Here is a 16449-nt window from a genome sequence, read left to right on the forward strand (position 1 = left end):
CATTTGAAAAATGGGAGCAGGCAAAGAGGATTCCGTGATATAATGCCAATGAGCGGGGCACCTCAGGCCCCTGCCCTCCTCGCGACTATCTGGGAAGTTCTCTAAGGTCCAGCCCTTAGACTTGGATGGCAGCAGCCACTTTCAGTAACTCAGATGACAAAGCCGCCGCCAGCGGTGCCAGGCAACTCAGCAGAGCACCGCGTACTCCAGCTGCTCCTCGGGGAGGGTGGTGATGACGAACAGCTGGGCGGGGCGGGGGGCGGGGCGGGGGCGGGGCCACAGCCGTGCGGCGCGCAGTGCGTGCGGACTGGTAGGCGGCCGCGGCGTGACTGGCACCCGCGCCGGGCCCCGCCCCGTGCTGCCGAGGCCCCGCCCCTTCGTCCCTCGGGTTCCGCGGCCCCTAACGGCGCTCGCGCAGCGATGGCGGAGGCCGTGGAGCGCACAGACGAGCTGGTCCGCGAGTACCTGCTCTTCCGCGGTTTCACGTACACACTGCGGCAGCTGGAGGCCGAGATCAAGGCGGACAAGGAGAAGGGGTTCCGGGTGAGAGGCCGGCGGGCGCGGGCCGAGGCGGGCGGAGGCGGCCCTGAGGGAGCCGGGAGCCCGCTCTTCCCTAGCCCTGCCCCCTGAGGCGGGAGCGGCGCTGTGGCCCTAGCTTGTGCGCGTGTGGCCCTCGCTTGACAGATGAGGAACTGGGCCCTGAGCGGGGACGTGACTTGCCTGAAGTTGCCGGGCGAGCCCGGAGCCTCGCGGAGGCTGCAGCCCAGGTGCCCTCGCTCCGGGCCAGGGCTCCGTGCTGCACCCCAGCCTCTCAGCAGGTGCTGGCAGACCTTGGCCGGGGGAGGGGGTCGTGCACGAGCTTTCGGAGCGAAGGCGGGGTGGATGCTTGGATCTGGGCAACACGAGGCTCTGTAGTTGGCTCCCGAGGGCCCTGGGAGCCACGGGGTCTGCAGCCCACCGTGTGAGCTGGTTCCAGCACGGGCGGTGTTTGCTGAAGATGGCCTTGCCAGCGACTCCTCGGCAGAGTTGCTTTAGCAGTTGAGGAAGACCTCGCTGCACAGTTTCATACGTTAAATGTCCGCTGCTAAGGCACGAGTTTCCGTTGAGAAGCTCTCGGAATTTATACGTGTCTGTTGGCCGACTTCAGTGAATGTTGACAGGTGAATTGAGAGAGGCAGTGAGCGAGCAGCAGGAGTGGGAGGGGAGCTGGGAGGCCGGGGTTCTTGTCTTGCCAGAATTACCAGCTCCTTGGTGGCCAAAGCAAAGCATCTCAGTTCTCCAGGCCTCGGTGTCCTGATCTGTAAAATGGGGGTGTTGGGTTGGTACTGGTTGCCATAAACCTTTCCCGGTTGTATGCTCTAGTGCAGTGGTTCTCAACCTTCTGGCCCTTTAAATACAGTTCCTCATGCTGGGACCCAACCATAAAATTATTTTCGTTGCTACCTCATAACTGTCATGTTGCTACTGTTATGAATCATAATGTAAATATCTGATATGCAGGATGGTCTTAGGCGACCCCTGTGAAAGGGTCGTTCGACCGCCAAAGGGGTCGCGACCCACAGGTTGAGAACCGCTCCTCTGGTGTGATTGCTCCCCCCAAGGAGGTGACTTCTTTAGCTGACACTGAGCAGCTGCAAGGGCTCTGGGATGCCTGGATGACTTGAAGGAGTCAGCCAGTGCCCCCCACCATGAGCCCTGAAATCCTGGATGGTGGCGCTGGGAGGAGGACCATGGAGGTTCTCTTGCTCTCTCTTGTCCAAGACCCGGACCCAGTATCTCCTGCTTCCTGCGTCAGCGTTTTTAACACCCGACATTTCCACACTTGCTGGAAGGTCAAACCAGATATCTAATATCAGACAAGAACTTAAGCGCTATTACAGTAATATGTTTTTAAAGTTCTCTAGATGGCTAACTTGAATTTTTATTTAACACCCAGAAGCCACAGCAAGAGGAAAAGGCTGTATTAACTCTGTGGAATGAGGGGAGGATTGCCTTCCGTCCTTCACCACCTTCTCTCCCTAGGTGGACAAGATTGTGGACCAGTTGCAGCAGTTAATGCAGGTGTATGACTTGGCTGCCCTGCGGGATTATTGGAGCTACCTGGAGCGGCGACTCTTCAGCCGCTTGGAGGATATATACAGACCCACCATCAACAAACTGAAAACCAGCCTGTTCCGCTTTTATCTTGTCTACACAATTCAGGTGCTTGTTGATTCAGGGATTCCTTGGTGGAAAGAGTTATTTGATCCAGAAATAGATTTTCTTTTCACTTCTAGAGAGGACTCTTTGTGTTACTCTGGGAAAGGGTGAAACAGTCGCAGTGCAAGTTATTTTTGACTGTTTTCCTCATCCCCTCCTCTCCTTTCTCATCTGCAGATCACATGACTTGTCTTCCTCATTTCAATTTCTCCTCTTGTTTTAAGCATGCAAGTCTGGCTGGTAGTTTTTAAAATATGTTTTTATTGATTTCAGAGAGGAAAGGAGAGAGAGAGATAGAAACATCAATGATGAGAGAGAATCATTGATCGGCTGCCTCCTGCCCACCCCTTACTGGGGATCCAGTCTGCAACCCGGGCATGTGCCCTGACTGGGAATTGAACCATGACCTCCTGGTTCATAGGTTGACACTCAACCATTGAGCCACACTGGCCGGGCCTGGCTGGTGTTTTAAAGAGTATCAGTAGCTGGGTTAAAATTTGCATCATAAAGATTATAGCTGACCTTGGGGAATAGTTAATTAGATTGTTTGAAAATCAACTAGGAATTAATTTTTAGGATGGCAGTTATCATCAGGACTTCAGTTTAAACCAGGGGTTCTCAACCTGTGGGTCGCGACCCCTTTGGAGGTCGAGCGACCCTTTCACAGGGGTCGCCTAAGACCATCCTGCATATCAGATATTTACATTACGATTCATAACAGTAGCAACATTACAGTTATGAAGTAGCAACGAAAATAATTTTATGGTTGGCTTACAACATGAGGAACTGTATTTAAAGGGCCAGAAGGTTGAGAACCACTGGTTTAAACCAACTTCTTTGAAATTACAAGGAACTTGAGAAATGAGTGATGATTTCCTTTATTTTATGGAGTGTGTAGATTATGTTTGGCCACTTACCTAGCAAGCTGATATTCAAAGGCAATGATGACGAATCTTACCTCTGGACTTCTGTCTCTTCCCCCTCCTTGCCGTCTCCTGTGTCTTGGCAGACAAACAGAAATGACAAGGCTCAGGAGTTCTTTGCGAAGCAGGCCACGGAGCTCCAGAACCAGGCCGAGTGGAAGGATTGGTTTGTCCTGCCCTTCCTGCCATCTCCAGACACCAACCCCACCTTTGCTACCTACTTTTCTCGTCAGTGGGCCGACACCTTCATTGTGTCCCTGCACAACTTCCTGAGCGTCCTGTTTCAGTGCATGCATATCCTTTCAGCTGCCTGGGGCTGTGGGCCTACCCTGATGCATCCAGACAATGTGATCAGTGGCTGCTGCTCCTGATGCAATCAGTTCTTCCACCAAATGCCCAAGGATCATTGTCATGTGTCATGTGAGGCGGCTGGACAGATTGTGGTTATTTTTGTCAGGAGGCCAGGGAATCATAAGTCTTAGTTCTGACACTCTGCTGAAGTAATAGTTGCCATGGGGGACTGTAGCAGCGGTGGGGTGCCAGTGTGGGGCTCAGAGAGGAGCCCTCAAGCAGGTCTGAGGGCCTCTCTTCGCAGATACAGGGGTTGGTATGCACTGCTGCTTAGTGACACCAGCCATCCTCGAGAGCACCATCTCTGTGCCTCCCCTCCCCCCAGGATATCTATCACTTGCCTTTGTTGGGATTAGGTAGCAGATGAGAACACTTCTTGGGCTGGAACTTCCTCCCTAGATTAGTGTTTGGGTCGCTTTCTCTGACAGTGACTTCAGTGTTCCTCAAGTTGCCGGAAAACAGCAGCTCTAAGAATATGTGTGTGGTTATTTGAGAGAGAATGTAAATGATTTACGGCTACCATATTTCCCATTTTGTCAGGAAATGCTTTGATCCCAGGCCTGGGACCATTATCCATTGCTTGTGCTCTGTAGGCTGGGACTCTGGGGGCGGAGAAGAGTCTGGGTTGAATGGGGCTGCCTGGTGAGTCACTGATAACGGGGGCATTGTGGAGGCCCACCCAGCAGCCGGTTGGGAGGAACATCTGCTGGTGGAGGTAGGGAGGGTGCCCTTTCCTTTTGCGTTGTGGCTGCTGGGAGTTCTGGTCTTGCCAGCTTTGCCTTCCTCTGGCCCTGCTGCTGCTCTGCATCCTGAGGGCTTTCAAATGAAACCAGCAGCGGCTCAGGCCAGAGGTGGTTATGGCACAGCCACGCGGGCCCTCTACGGAAATGGGAACTGTCACTAGGTCTTTTCAGTGCAAGACAGTGCCCATTCGAACCTCCGTTCACTTCCTCAGTGCCGAGGCCCTGCCTGCTTTGCGCTCCTCCTGGCTGCCGCTGTTGAGGTGGTTGGGGAAGACGGGCACGCTGACCTACACTGTGGGTGCTCACATGGTGACATGTGGCCGCACAAACTGCAGAAAGCTTGCTCCTCAGCCTAAGCCTTTGCCAGGGAGAAAAGCCGAGTGGCGGACCCTTCTGCCCAGCTGGTGGAGCGGCCAGCAGCGTGCCCGCAGAGCCTGGCCTCTGGGCTCGCTCTTAGCTGCCTGTTGCCGATGCTTAGACTGGCTCTGAAGCCCACTGGATATGGCTCTTTATTGCTGGCATTGGGAGAGAACTCTCTGTGGGCTAGCCAGCAGATTGTCACGTGTCTGTATGTCTGTCTGAACGAAGTCAGGCCAGGCCTGGCCTCGGGGAGAGAGACTACTTCATAAAACTGAGAAGACCCCATAGCACTGAGTCTGTACTCCATTCCCCCATCTTGTGTTCAGGGGTGATGCTGCTGTGTCAAGAGTTTGGGAAGGGAAAAAAAAGAGTTTGGGAAGGTCTCTCAGTCCTTTCCCAGGCAGGCTTATTCTTTAACTGTGTGCACCAGTGCCTGTGATCCTGAACTTTGATGCCGAGTGCCAGAGGACCAGCCAGGTTCAAGAAGAAAATGAAGTTCTACGTCAGAAGGTTGGTTCTGAGCACACTTGCTTCTTGGAAAATACTTTTGCTTTTCGTGTTTGAAATCAGGTCGGGGCGGTGGAGGGCTGGTCATGGAGAGGAGAGCACTGATCTCAGAGGAAAGTGAGTCGCCAGAAAATCAGTTGGAGACTCGGGGGCAGTAATAGCCTCTGAAAACCAGAGGCAGGGTTCATATTTTAAGTCATTTAAGGATGAACAACATGGTAACGGTAATGTACTTTTGAGAGGGAAAAGACTATATGTGCACTCATGCCACCTGGCAGCTGACCTGTTTTCGTATGTCTATTTTGTGATCCCGGTCCTTTTCCACATATATTTATATCTGTGCTGTTTATGACCCAGATATTATTTAATTGTCTGCTCCGCTCTCCATTTCTCTAGTTTGGTAAAGTGACAGGGCTTAGAAACCTACATTTGCCTTTATATTTTGCCTGTTGAGCATTTATCTGTCCTTGAAATTAAGATCTCTTTAGAAACAGGAAGATTTTCAGAACAAGGAAGATTATAAACTGTTAGGTTTGGGGGTTTAAGATTCTTGGTTTTTTTGCCCTAGCTGGTTTAACTCAATGGATAGAGGGTCCCGGCTTCGATTCCAGTCAAGGGCATGTACCTCAGTTGCAGGCTCCTCCCTGGCCTGGGCCCTGGTCAGGGTGTGTGCAGGAGGCAACCAATTGATGTGTTTCACTCACATCGATATTTCTGTCTTTCCCTCTTTCTTCCACTCTCTCTAAAAATTAATGGAAAAATATCCTTGGGTGAGGATTAAAAAAAAAAAGATTCTTGGATTTTGGGTGTGTGTGTGTGTGTGTGTGTGTGTATAATTTTCTTCAGGCAAGCAGTAAAAAATGCTGAACCTTATTTAATTAAACTTTTCCATGAGAGTTCCAGAGTCTGATTTGTAGATTCCCAAGAGCAAAGCAGGATTGGGTGGAGCTGTTTTTCTTAGTGAATTCAGGAGGAAGCAAGTAAAATGATAAAAGGGAAGCGAGTCAAATGATAAAAAGAAAAAAAAGGGTTTTGTATATCTAACGGTTTTCAGTTTCTCACCTCACTGTAGTCAGGTAACCGCTGCCCTCGCCCATTTTTCCCGACCACAGTGGGCAGAGAGCGGGACTGGCATCCTGAGAGCCAGTGGCCTTTTGAACCAGTGAGGTTGGGTGTTGGATGTGATGTGGCTAATCTTCCCAGCAGGGTGATGTCATTGATGAACTCTCCCATCTCTATGCAGCTTTTTGCATTGCAAGCCGAAATCCACCGACTAAAGAAAGAGGAGCAACAGCCAGAAGAAGAAAAGGCCTTGGTCCAACACAAGTTGCCGCCTTACGTCTCCAACATGGACCGCCTGGGGGACTCGGAATTGTGAGTGTGTGCCCTGCCCCGTGGTTGGAGGGCCTAGCCCCCTCCTCCCCTCTTCCCCCTGTGCTCTTACCTGGGCCCCCTGCTCCCGGAGATGCAGAATTTCCCAAGAGCCTCCTGCACTCATGGTTAATGCTTCCTCACTGAGTAAGCTCCCCTGGCCTCTGAGGTCCTCAGCCTGCAGAGCTCTTCTAGGGACCTGCACATCCGGGTGTGTGCCACCTGGATAAAAAATACAACCACTGTCTAAAGCAGCGGTTCTCAACCTGTGGGTCGCGACCCCTTTGGGAGTTGAATGACCCTTTCACAGGGGTCGCTTAAGACCATTAGAAAACACATATATAATTACATATTGTTTTTGTGATTAATCAATTATGTTCAATTTGTAACAATGAAATTGGGGGTCACCACAACATGAGGAACTGTATTAAAGGGTCGCTGCATTAGAAAGGTTGGGAACCACTGGTCTAAAGCCTTGTGAAGTTTTGTGCATTGGAAGCAGTACCTCATGGTTGAAAAGATTGGCAGCCACAGTTGGATGCGTTCCACAGTAGAAGCATCATCCTGTGTGAGGGTTTGAAGAGGTAGGCAGATTGAGGGAGAGGTATTTGAGTGACATTAAAAAACAGCCCGCTAAACAGAAGACCCAGTTGATAATAATAACAGCAGTAGCAGTTGAAGAGATGTAGGCACGGAGAGGTCACAGTGACTGAGTGAGTGGTGAGTCAGGACACAAACCCAGACAATCAGATTCCCCACCTGCATGTGGCCAAGCACTGCACCCAGTGAACCTGCTCTCGTTTCTGAGCTAGCACCATCTGATGGTAATAGAATGCACGCCAAGAAATATAATTTAAAGAAGTTTAGCTATGTTTAAAAAAAGTAAAAAGAAATAGGTGAAGTTCATTTTAATGATGTATTTTATTCAGCCCAGTATATCCAGGTCATCGTTTCAAACCTGTGATGAATATAAACAGAGCATCTGAGCTTTCCCAGAGCCCTCAGAGGAGAGCCTCAGACTTCCCGTGTGCCGGACAGGCTGCCGGCTCTCTTTGGTCTAAGCAAGAGAACTGAGGATAACGCCACCTTAAAGCCCAGGCGTGTGAGCCCAGCTAAGGCCCTGGCCCCTGGCGCTGTCCACAGCCCAGCAGGCCTGTGCTCCGGCTTCTCCCAGGTCCCCCTCCAGCCCTGTGACCTTGTGTGTGTGTGCCTGTCCAGAGCCATGGTGTGCAGCCAGAGGAACACATCCCTCTCCCAGTCGCCTCGTGTGGGTTTCCTGTCCTCACTGCTGCCTCAGAGTAAGAAGAGCCCCTCACGGTTGTCACCTGCCCAGGGCCCGCCTCAAGCTCAGAGCTCGGCCAAGAAAGAGTCCATCAGCAGTCAAGTAAGCACAAGTCCCATCTTTGCTAATTTGCCAAAAGGCCTCTGACATCTGACTGCACCTACTTGTCACGTGGAGATGTGTTTGCCTTTCACTTAGGACTGAATTCTTGGGTATGCTGGGGAGATCAGAAATTCACATCTCATTCCCTTTCTTCCTCCTCCCTGCCTTTCCCTCTTAGACAAGTGACAGCTCTGCTGGAGGAGAATAGAGATAAGAGCATGGTGCAGGGAAATCCACTCAATGCACTCTCCGCCTGCCCCACCCCCCCTCCCCTCCCGTGTTGTGGGCAGAAGGTGACAGGAGGCAGATGTGTGCAGCTGACCAAAGGTAGTGCCAGATCTCAGGCCCAGGTCTAACCCACAGGGACTTCTCTCCTCCCCCAGTATGCTGCCATTCTGGCCACTGCCTGAGCTTCTGTGCCAGCTCTCAAAAGGCCCCAGCACTGGGCACTCAGCAGGTGAAGGGTGGATGGCAGCGAGAGGAAGTATGCTTTGAAGGGTCCCTCCCCTTTTCTGAGAGATTTCCTTTGCACTCATGAGGGCTTTGTGACTGTGATTTGGCGACTCAAGCTCCTGGAATTTTGAATTTTGGGCGATATAAAGTAGTATGTAGATAAAGAGTAAATTAGAGTTACTTCTGAATCAATGAATTTCTTGTACAGTTAGGATTTACTGATTCTGTGAAGGATTTTCACTATTTTTTTCACATATATAGAAGCTTGCAGGATGTCTTTTATGCTAGCATGTATTCCAAATAGCTAAGGGTCGCATTGAGTAGTTCTCCTTGCAGAGATGGTCAAAATTCATTGCTCTCAGAAATGCCTGCCAGAGTGGAAGTTTTACAGACCCACTGTTGTGCTATATTGCTTGGGTAGGAACCCTTTCTGTCTTACTATACATGTATTAGCTACAGGTGAAGTGAGCCGTCATAGCCCTGCCAGCCTGGGCTTGATAACAGTTGCAAGTGGCACAGCAGATTGGGGCTGCTGACTGCCTCCGGGAGTCAGGGGCCTGCCCCAGGCTGCTCCCAGGGTGGCGGGGCTCTCAGCACAGCCCTGGGGTGCAGTCGTGTTGAAGTGCCGCCGCTGAGCAGAACACTGGATAAGAAAGAGCAGGGGCTTCGGAGTCAGACAGCTGCGCTTCCAGCTCAGCCCTGGTTTATCGTCCTTGCTCAGATTGCTTAAACCCCAGTTTGCTGGAGGGTGTTAATATTAGTGTTTACTCTCTCGGGGCCAGGGACTCGGTTTATTAAGGGCCCTTGGTAATACAGTACTGGGCAGATTACAAGGACTCAATACATTTTACTAGTAGTTGTATCTGTGAAGATACTGGCCTACATGGGTTCCCAAGTCAGCTCTGAGACCTAAAGTGCCAGCAATGCATATGACTATAAACTTAGTACCAGGAGTCAGACATCAGTCACAGTTCCTACTATGACTATTTTTCTAAAGTTCAAACTTAATTAGAATTCCAGTTCTGTGGAGTGTGTTTGAGTAAGTTTTACTGTTTGCTTTGCAGAGCTCTTCACTGTGCAATATTTTATAGGTGTAATAGATGACATAGGAAGTGTAAGGTCCCTTGGAATGTGCATGAAATTACACAATTCAATTGTATTTTTAAAAATGAAAGAGAACACAGAGATAGGTTCTTTGGGTGAAGCCAGTGGCCTTGCTCTTTATGTCTTTAGGACTAAGTGTCAGATGGTGAGATTGAAATGGAACTGGGATACACTCAAGAGATGAGGGTAAGACTGTGTAGTTTGAAGCAAACATTCCTTACCTTACCTCTAATATATATTCCAACAAAGCTTGGTTCACCACATGGTATGTCACAGCAAAGGTAGCCCTCTTTCCATTTCCTGAATGGAAGCCACAGATGTCTACACTCTGAAACACTCAGTGGCTGGGTCACTTTTTAAAAAAATATTTTTATTGATTTCAGAGAGGAAGGGAGAGGCAGAAACATCAATGATGAGAAAGAATCATTGATCAGCCGCCTCCTGCATGTCCCAAGTGGGGATGGAGCCCGAAATCTGGGCATGTGCCCTGACTGGGAATCAAACCGAGACCTCTTGGTTCATAGGGTGATGCTCAACCACTGAGCCACACAGGCTGGCAGGTGACATATTTTTTATTGATTTATTAATTATACTCAGCATTGCTGTTTCAATTCTAACAATAACGAGTAGATTTGAGGTTAAAGATAATAAAATAATTTTAAAGTCAAAGGAAGTTTGAAGGTCATCTGGCCCACCCTCCTACTTAGTAGAGGGGTGTGTTCTATACATTGCCTCCTGTGATGAGAAGCTCACTGCTTGTCAACATGGGAAAGTTGTCCGTTGCAGAGCTGTTAGTAGAAACCTCCCTATAATTAAACTCACTGATCTTAGCTCTGCTTTCTGATGCTGAGTACACTAAGGCTTCTCTTAGGACAACCCTTCCTGTCTTTCCCACAGTAAGCACTCTGTTCATGCCTCCCTCTCTCCGTAACTGTACCTATGGCTTGATTTCTAGACCCCTCACCATGCTGGTCCCCCTCCTCTAGGGAAGGGCATTCTAATTTTTTTAATTCCTCTATTACAGTTAATGGCCAAATTTGAGTGTATAATTTGAAGTGCTCTCTTACCAATACTAAGTAGAGTTGTATAATCAATTCCTATGATTTTAATGATATATTGCTTTTAACTCAATAGTAAGTGACATTGTTTTTTTAAAGCCATATTGCTTTGTTAGCACATGTTAAGTGTATAGCCTTTCTCACTATTACCACACCACAACTGCCTCTTTTTTTTTTTTTACTAGTAACAAATAAGCAAATAAAAAACCATGTGCTGTGTTATTAAATTAACAACAGATAAAATGATTAGGCTTTCCTATTTTAAATAGTATTTGTATATACCAGTATACATTTCCATTATATCAGCATTTTGCCCACTTGTAATTCGTTGTTTGCTCTAACTGTTGTCATTATTACTGAAATGTTCATAGCATTGTAGATGGCAAAGTAGATGGTGATACACTCTCAGTGCTTTCAGTCTGGATCTGGAGGCAAAATTTAAAACAACAAATGGAAGTAGCTATAAAACCCTGGTTTCCAGGCTCCCGCGGCATCTCTGGGACAGCAGCAGCCCCTCAGGGCACCTCAGCCCTAATTCCACTCCTTCCACACCCACTCAGTAAGCTGTGGGACTGCAAGAGGTTATTATAGAGAGAACCTCTAATTGCCATCATGTAAAGAAAACAAAGCGGGCACAGACTTCGGTATTCTCAAATCACCTCATAGCTACTGAGAAATCAGTGGTAAGTACAGGTACTGTGGGGGCTGTTTCCATGGCTCTAAGCTGGATGGGGAGAAGGGAGCCTTCTTGCCATCCTTCATTCTGTAATTCCTGTGTTCCAAGGGCCTGTCCTCTGGGTGGCTTTATTTTGCTTTAGGGGAGATCAAATTACTGGAACTCGTTTCCTGCCCCATTTGGATAACTGCCTGGTAAGCTGTATTCGGGCCACCGAAAATTAATTTATAGCCTTCTTCAGAGTGAGGAGCGAGGAGGCCAAGTGATAAACAGTTAAAAATCTCTCTCCTGGACTGTAGGAGACAGGTAGATTATGATTTTTCTTAATTTTAGATATTTATTGGTTTATTAATTTTAGAGAGCGAGAAAGGGAGAACATTGACTTATTGTTCCACCCATCTGTGCATTCATGGGTTGATTCCTGTATGTGCCCTGACTGGGGATCGAATCTGAAAGCTTGGCATAATCCGGTTGGGGAACGTCCGGCCCACAGCCCGTGAAATCATTTGGTCTGGCCCTGCCAAAGCATTAGGGGTCAGTTAATTAAATGTTTAACCAAACATAGCAGGCTAATTTTTAAGGTGATAATTTTGTTTGGCCCAAGAATAATGTTACAAATATCCAATGGCTCTTGGCCAAAAAAAGGTTGCCTACCCCTGGTATTAGGACAATGCTCTACCCAACTGAGCTACCTGGCCAGGGCCAGAGACAGATAGATTATGATAGAATATGACTGGATATAATTTGGGCCACTGCAATGTTCTATTAATCCAGTAGTTGAGATTTTTATGAAGTTTGTTCTTAAAATTTTGAATTGCTGCTTATGTCACAGTGAACTTTTAAGTACATTTGTAGCTAGACATGGGTTTACCTTAGCCTACTTATTTGAGTGTTTTGTGGACAACTGCATTCATCAGCTTTTAGCACATTTTTTGTTGTTGTTTGTGCTTGTGCTTGTTTAATAAATAACTTTAGTACATACAGTTTAAGGAAAAGGTCTCTTTTAAGCAGGACGTGATAGCTCACACTTAGGTTCACGGTTCTCATTGTATAAACTGCCCTGTCATTATAAAGGCAGTTCTTAATTTGTTGTAGAGCCTTTTGTTAATGCCTGTTTGAATTTTCATTTTGGAGTACTGTCCAGCCTGATAATATGCTGGACAGCTTCCATTCCATCTTCACTTGTGAGGAAAGCTCTGCCTTGCACTTCTTAACATGGTATTTTCTGTCTATGCTGGGGAAGCTGTGTCAGCTAGGGGAATCTGACGTCCATCCTAAACCTCCCTATCCCATCAGTGTGGGCCAATTGAATTGAGCACTCTTTTATCTATCTATCTCTCTAATCTGTCTTTCTATATATATATACATATATATGTATATATTTTATTGATTTCAGAGAGGAAGGAAGAGGGAGAAGGAGATAGAAACATCAATGATCAGCTGCCTCCTGCAAGCCCCCCACTGGGGATCAAGCCCACAACCTGAGCATGTGCCCTTGACCGGAATCGAACCTTGGGACCTTTCAGTTCACAGGCCGACGCTCTATCCCCTGAACCAAACCTGCTAGGGCTGAGCACTCTTAACACCAAGCATTGAAAAAGGAAAAGACACCATTTATCAGGTGCGGTGGGTAATTAAGGAGAGAAAATAGCGTCTGGTCTTCCCTCTGTAGCCTTTCCCACCTCTGGTTCCAAGGGAGGATCCCTCTGTGGTCTGGATGCAGTTTTACATGGGTTCTTTCCCTTTTCTTCTTAAATATCCAGTTTAAAGTTCTCTTGGTTGGGCTGATCAATCTGTCAAACCTGCAGGTCCCAGGCTTTTTGAGACTTCCTCACTTTCCAGGATCCCACTATTGTAGAAAACAACAGCCAGCCCCAGACACTGATCTTCCTGCCACTCAGCACTGTTTATGCAGCTGGATTCCCGTGGCCACCTTTGGATTCAGAAAACGTGGCTTCTGCTGCCAGTTCTTCCATTAAAATGTTCAGCTTTTAGAGACATGTTTGGGAATTCATTTCTAATTTTATTTATTTGAGACCTCTTTTTTTCTTGGTAAATCTAGTTAAAGGTTTGTCTATTTTGTTCATCTTAAAAAAACAAACAATAGCTCTTAGTTTCATTGATCCTTTCTATTGCCTTTTTAATGTCTATTTTATTTATTTTCTTTCTTGTCTTCATCATTTCCTTCCTTTGACTAACTTTGAGATTTGTTCGTCCTTTTTCTAGTTCCTTGAGGTGTAAAGTTGTTTGAGATCTTTCTTTTTTTTAATATAAGTGTTTATTGTTAATGTAGGTATTCATTCTGTTAGTTTCAGTGTGTCATATTTCCACTTTCATTTGTCTCAAGATATTTTTTTTATTTCTTTTCTGGTTTCTTTGACCCATTGGTGGTTCAGTCTCCCATTGATGTGAGTGACCCATTGATATTGCTTAGTCTCCACATGTTTGTGAATGTTTTAGGTATCCTGTAAATTGATTTCTACTTTCATATTATTGTGATCCTTGATATGATTTCAGTCTTCTTAAATTTATTAAGACTTATTTTGTGGGCTAATATATGACCTCTTCTGGAGAATGTTCCATGTACACGTGAGAAGAATGTGCATTTTGTTGCTTTTGGATGGAATGTTCTGTAAATGTCCATTAAGTCCTTCTGATCTAATGTGTAGTTTAAGTACAATGTTTTCTTATTGCTTTTCTGTTTGGATGATCTATCCATTGTTGAAAGTAGGGTATTAAAGTTTCCTACTCTTTGTATTACTGCGTGTTTCTCCTGTTACGTCTGTTAATTGCTTTATATAGGGTGCCCCCAAAAATGTATACACACTTTAACAGCTGATAACTCACTTAATTTTCACTCCTTTTCAGGTTTAACTGATTTGAAATAATGGGTGAAGCCACACTAAGCTTTGAACAAAGAAAATTTACCCTAACGTGCCACTAGACTTTTTTTATGGGGATACATAAAAGATAAAGTTTATGGTACAAAATGGGCCACAGTTGATGAATTGAGGGTGAACAAATACCGAATGAAATGATTCTTGATGTTTGTGATTCCATTGCTTCGCGTTATCAGCAGTGCCTGGACCAGAACGGTCATCAGTTTGAAAACAGGCATTGGCAAAAAAATTTATTCATTTCTGTAGATGCTTTTAACTTTTTTTAATGAACTGTATGTTAATAAACACTGACTTTATAATCATTCAAAGTGTGTATACATTTTTTGGGGGGACACCCTGTAAGTAGGTACTCTGATGTTGGGTGTGTTTATATTTATGGTTATTATGTCTTCTTGATAAATTCACCCCTTTATCATTATGTAATCACTTTCTTTGTCTCTTACTATACTCATTGGCTTAAAGTCTGTTTTGCCTGAAGTAGGTGTAGCTTCCCATGTGTTCTTCAGTCTGAGCAATCGGCCCTCTGGATCAATAGGTATGGGCAGAAATCAATGGAGGGCTGGTACCCTTGGATCACATTCCAGGAAGTGGGCACACACAGCTGGGGACCATTTGAGGGACACCATGTTTATCTCAGGACCTCTCTGTTATCAATTATCTTGACACCCTTTGCTTCTAGAAAGGTAAGAGAAGCCTCCCACCTTCTAAAGCTGTGGGTCCTGCCCATGGTTCCGTGGACCACGGGGTACTTCTCAGCAATGGCCAGAGTGCCGAGAGAAGGGCCTTGTCTTGGGTATGTTATTTAGCTTCAGGATTATGACATTTCTTTTCTATTCAGTGTCACCTTCTTCCACATGTTCCCTTCATGGTATTGCTTCCTTCAGGTTTCTCAGAGCATGGAGTTGCTGTCATATCTGGATATGAAGTTCAGCTCTTTCAAGTTGTGCCTGTGTAGAGCAAGTTACCTTACCCTCTCCAAGCCTCAGCTCCTCAGAAGGAATGTCCTCACCTTTAAGGGAATGTTTGTAAAGTTCTTAGCATGGGGCCTTGCATTTGGTAAACATTCAGTGAACAATATACACTAGGGCTGTTATTGTTATTGGTTTCCTTCTTAGATCACTTCTTGTATCTTGTCTAAGAACCCTACTTCTCCCCAAACAAGCCAGAATTTGGAGAATCAAGTACTTCTTCTAGAAGAAACATCTGTTACAAGCATCAGTAGATAACATTGGAGGTCGCTTCAGTCATAAAAACAAAACTAACAAATACCCTGCAGGCCAGATACAGTAAGGCTCAGTCCTTTAAAATTTTGTTTCTTATCTATGCACGTGGCTCCAGGGTCCCAAGGGATCTATGCTAATCATCTTAAGTTGTTTTAACATAAGACATAGACTTAATAAGAAATAGCAAGTAGCAGAACTAGAGAGGACAGTAGACTTTGGGGGAATCTCTCTCTTTTTTAAAAAATATATTTTTATTGATTTCAGAGAGGAAGGGAGAGGGAGAGACAGATAGAAACATCAATGATGAGAGAGAATCATCAATCTGCTGCCTCCTGCACTTCCCCTACTGGGTATCAAGCCTGCAACCCAGGCATGTGCCCTGACTGGGAATCGAATCATGACCTCCTGTTCATAGGTTGTCACTAACTACTGAGCCACGTGGCTGGGCAGGGAGTCTCTTCTCTTGACTTAGGCCTTGTGTATAGGTGGCTTGCAAGGAGGTTGGTTTGTATCCATATCTGTGTAAAAAGGCAAGGGGGCTATTTTGACCATCACAATTTGTGGGAATAAGGTTGGAAAAAGAGACCCCGGCCCGGTAATCCGGAAAAGGAATGAGGTGTCAGCTCTTTTTAAAAAGACTCTTAAGAAACTTCTCTCCATGGGAGTGGGATGGGGATTATTGAATTTATCTGCTCTAACCTTGATTGACTTTATCACTCACGTTATGAAAAGGAGCATGACGATGCCAGTTTCTTTTCTGTGCAATTCCTCTTGTTCAAAGGTCCTTGAGTTTCCAATAGTTTCTATTAAGAATTTCTGGTTACCTGAGTCATTTCCAAATACCTGAGTATTTGTTAACATTAGCTGGCTTAGTCATACACTTGACCCAAAGGTTTTGTGTTCCTTTTTCCCCCTCCAGCGAAGTGATTGTATATTGCATAATTTTTTTATGTTGCCCAAACATATTGTTGCTTATAAATGTTTAGAACACCTAGCGTGGGGCCTAACATGATCTCATCCTTCTTGACTAAAAGTAATTGTTCTGATCAGATCAAGGAGACATATGGATACCTCCCTCCAGGTGATAGAGATAGGCAGGCTGAGGCGTGCTGGCCACCTGTCCTCTCATGACGGGAGTGAGAACAGAAAGGAGGCGGTCCAGACAGCCTATGTTTCACTCTTGACTTTACCCACCAA

The 16449-nt window shown here is 46.3% G+C and overlaps 1 protein-coding gene across 5 annotated transcripts in view; it reads left to right on the plus strand.

Moving 5' to 3' along the window:
* Window positions 1-356: 356 nt before the first annotated feature.
* WDR91 (WD repeat domain 91) overlaps window positions 357-16449 on the plus strand; it is a 29012-nt gene continuing 12919 nt past the window's right edge. For 2 of the 5 annotated variants that reach the window (XM_036328601.1, XM_036328603.1), the window contains exons 1-6: window positions 359-543; window positions 2023-2202; window positions 3209-3416; window positions 5004-5086; window positions 6327-6457; window positions 7673-7838. In XM_036328601.1, the coding sequence (XP_036184494.1) occupies window positions 421-543; window positions 2023-2202; window positions 3209-3416; window positions 5004-5086; window positions 6327-6457; window positions 7673-7838 (891 nt within the window). In that variant the 5' untranslated portion in view covers window positions 359-420. Of the gene's footprint in view, window positions 544-610; window positions 819-1936; window positions 2203-3208; window positions 3417-5003; window positions 5087-6326; window positions 6458-7672; window positions 7839-16449 lie in introns of those variants that run through there. The other 3 variants (XM_036328602.1, XM_036328604.1, XM_036328605.1) reach the window with 3 other exon arrangements.

This window comes from Myotis myotis, unplaced genomic scaffold (genome assembly GCF_014108235.1).
Source record: "Myotis myotis isolate mMyoMyo1 unplaced genomic scaffold, mMyoMyo1.p scaffold_m19_p_11, whole genome shotgun sequence".
In the NCBI taxonomy this organism is placed as follows: Eukaryota; Metazoa; Chordata; class Mammalia; order Chiroptera; family Vespertilionidae; genus Myotis; species Myotis myotis.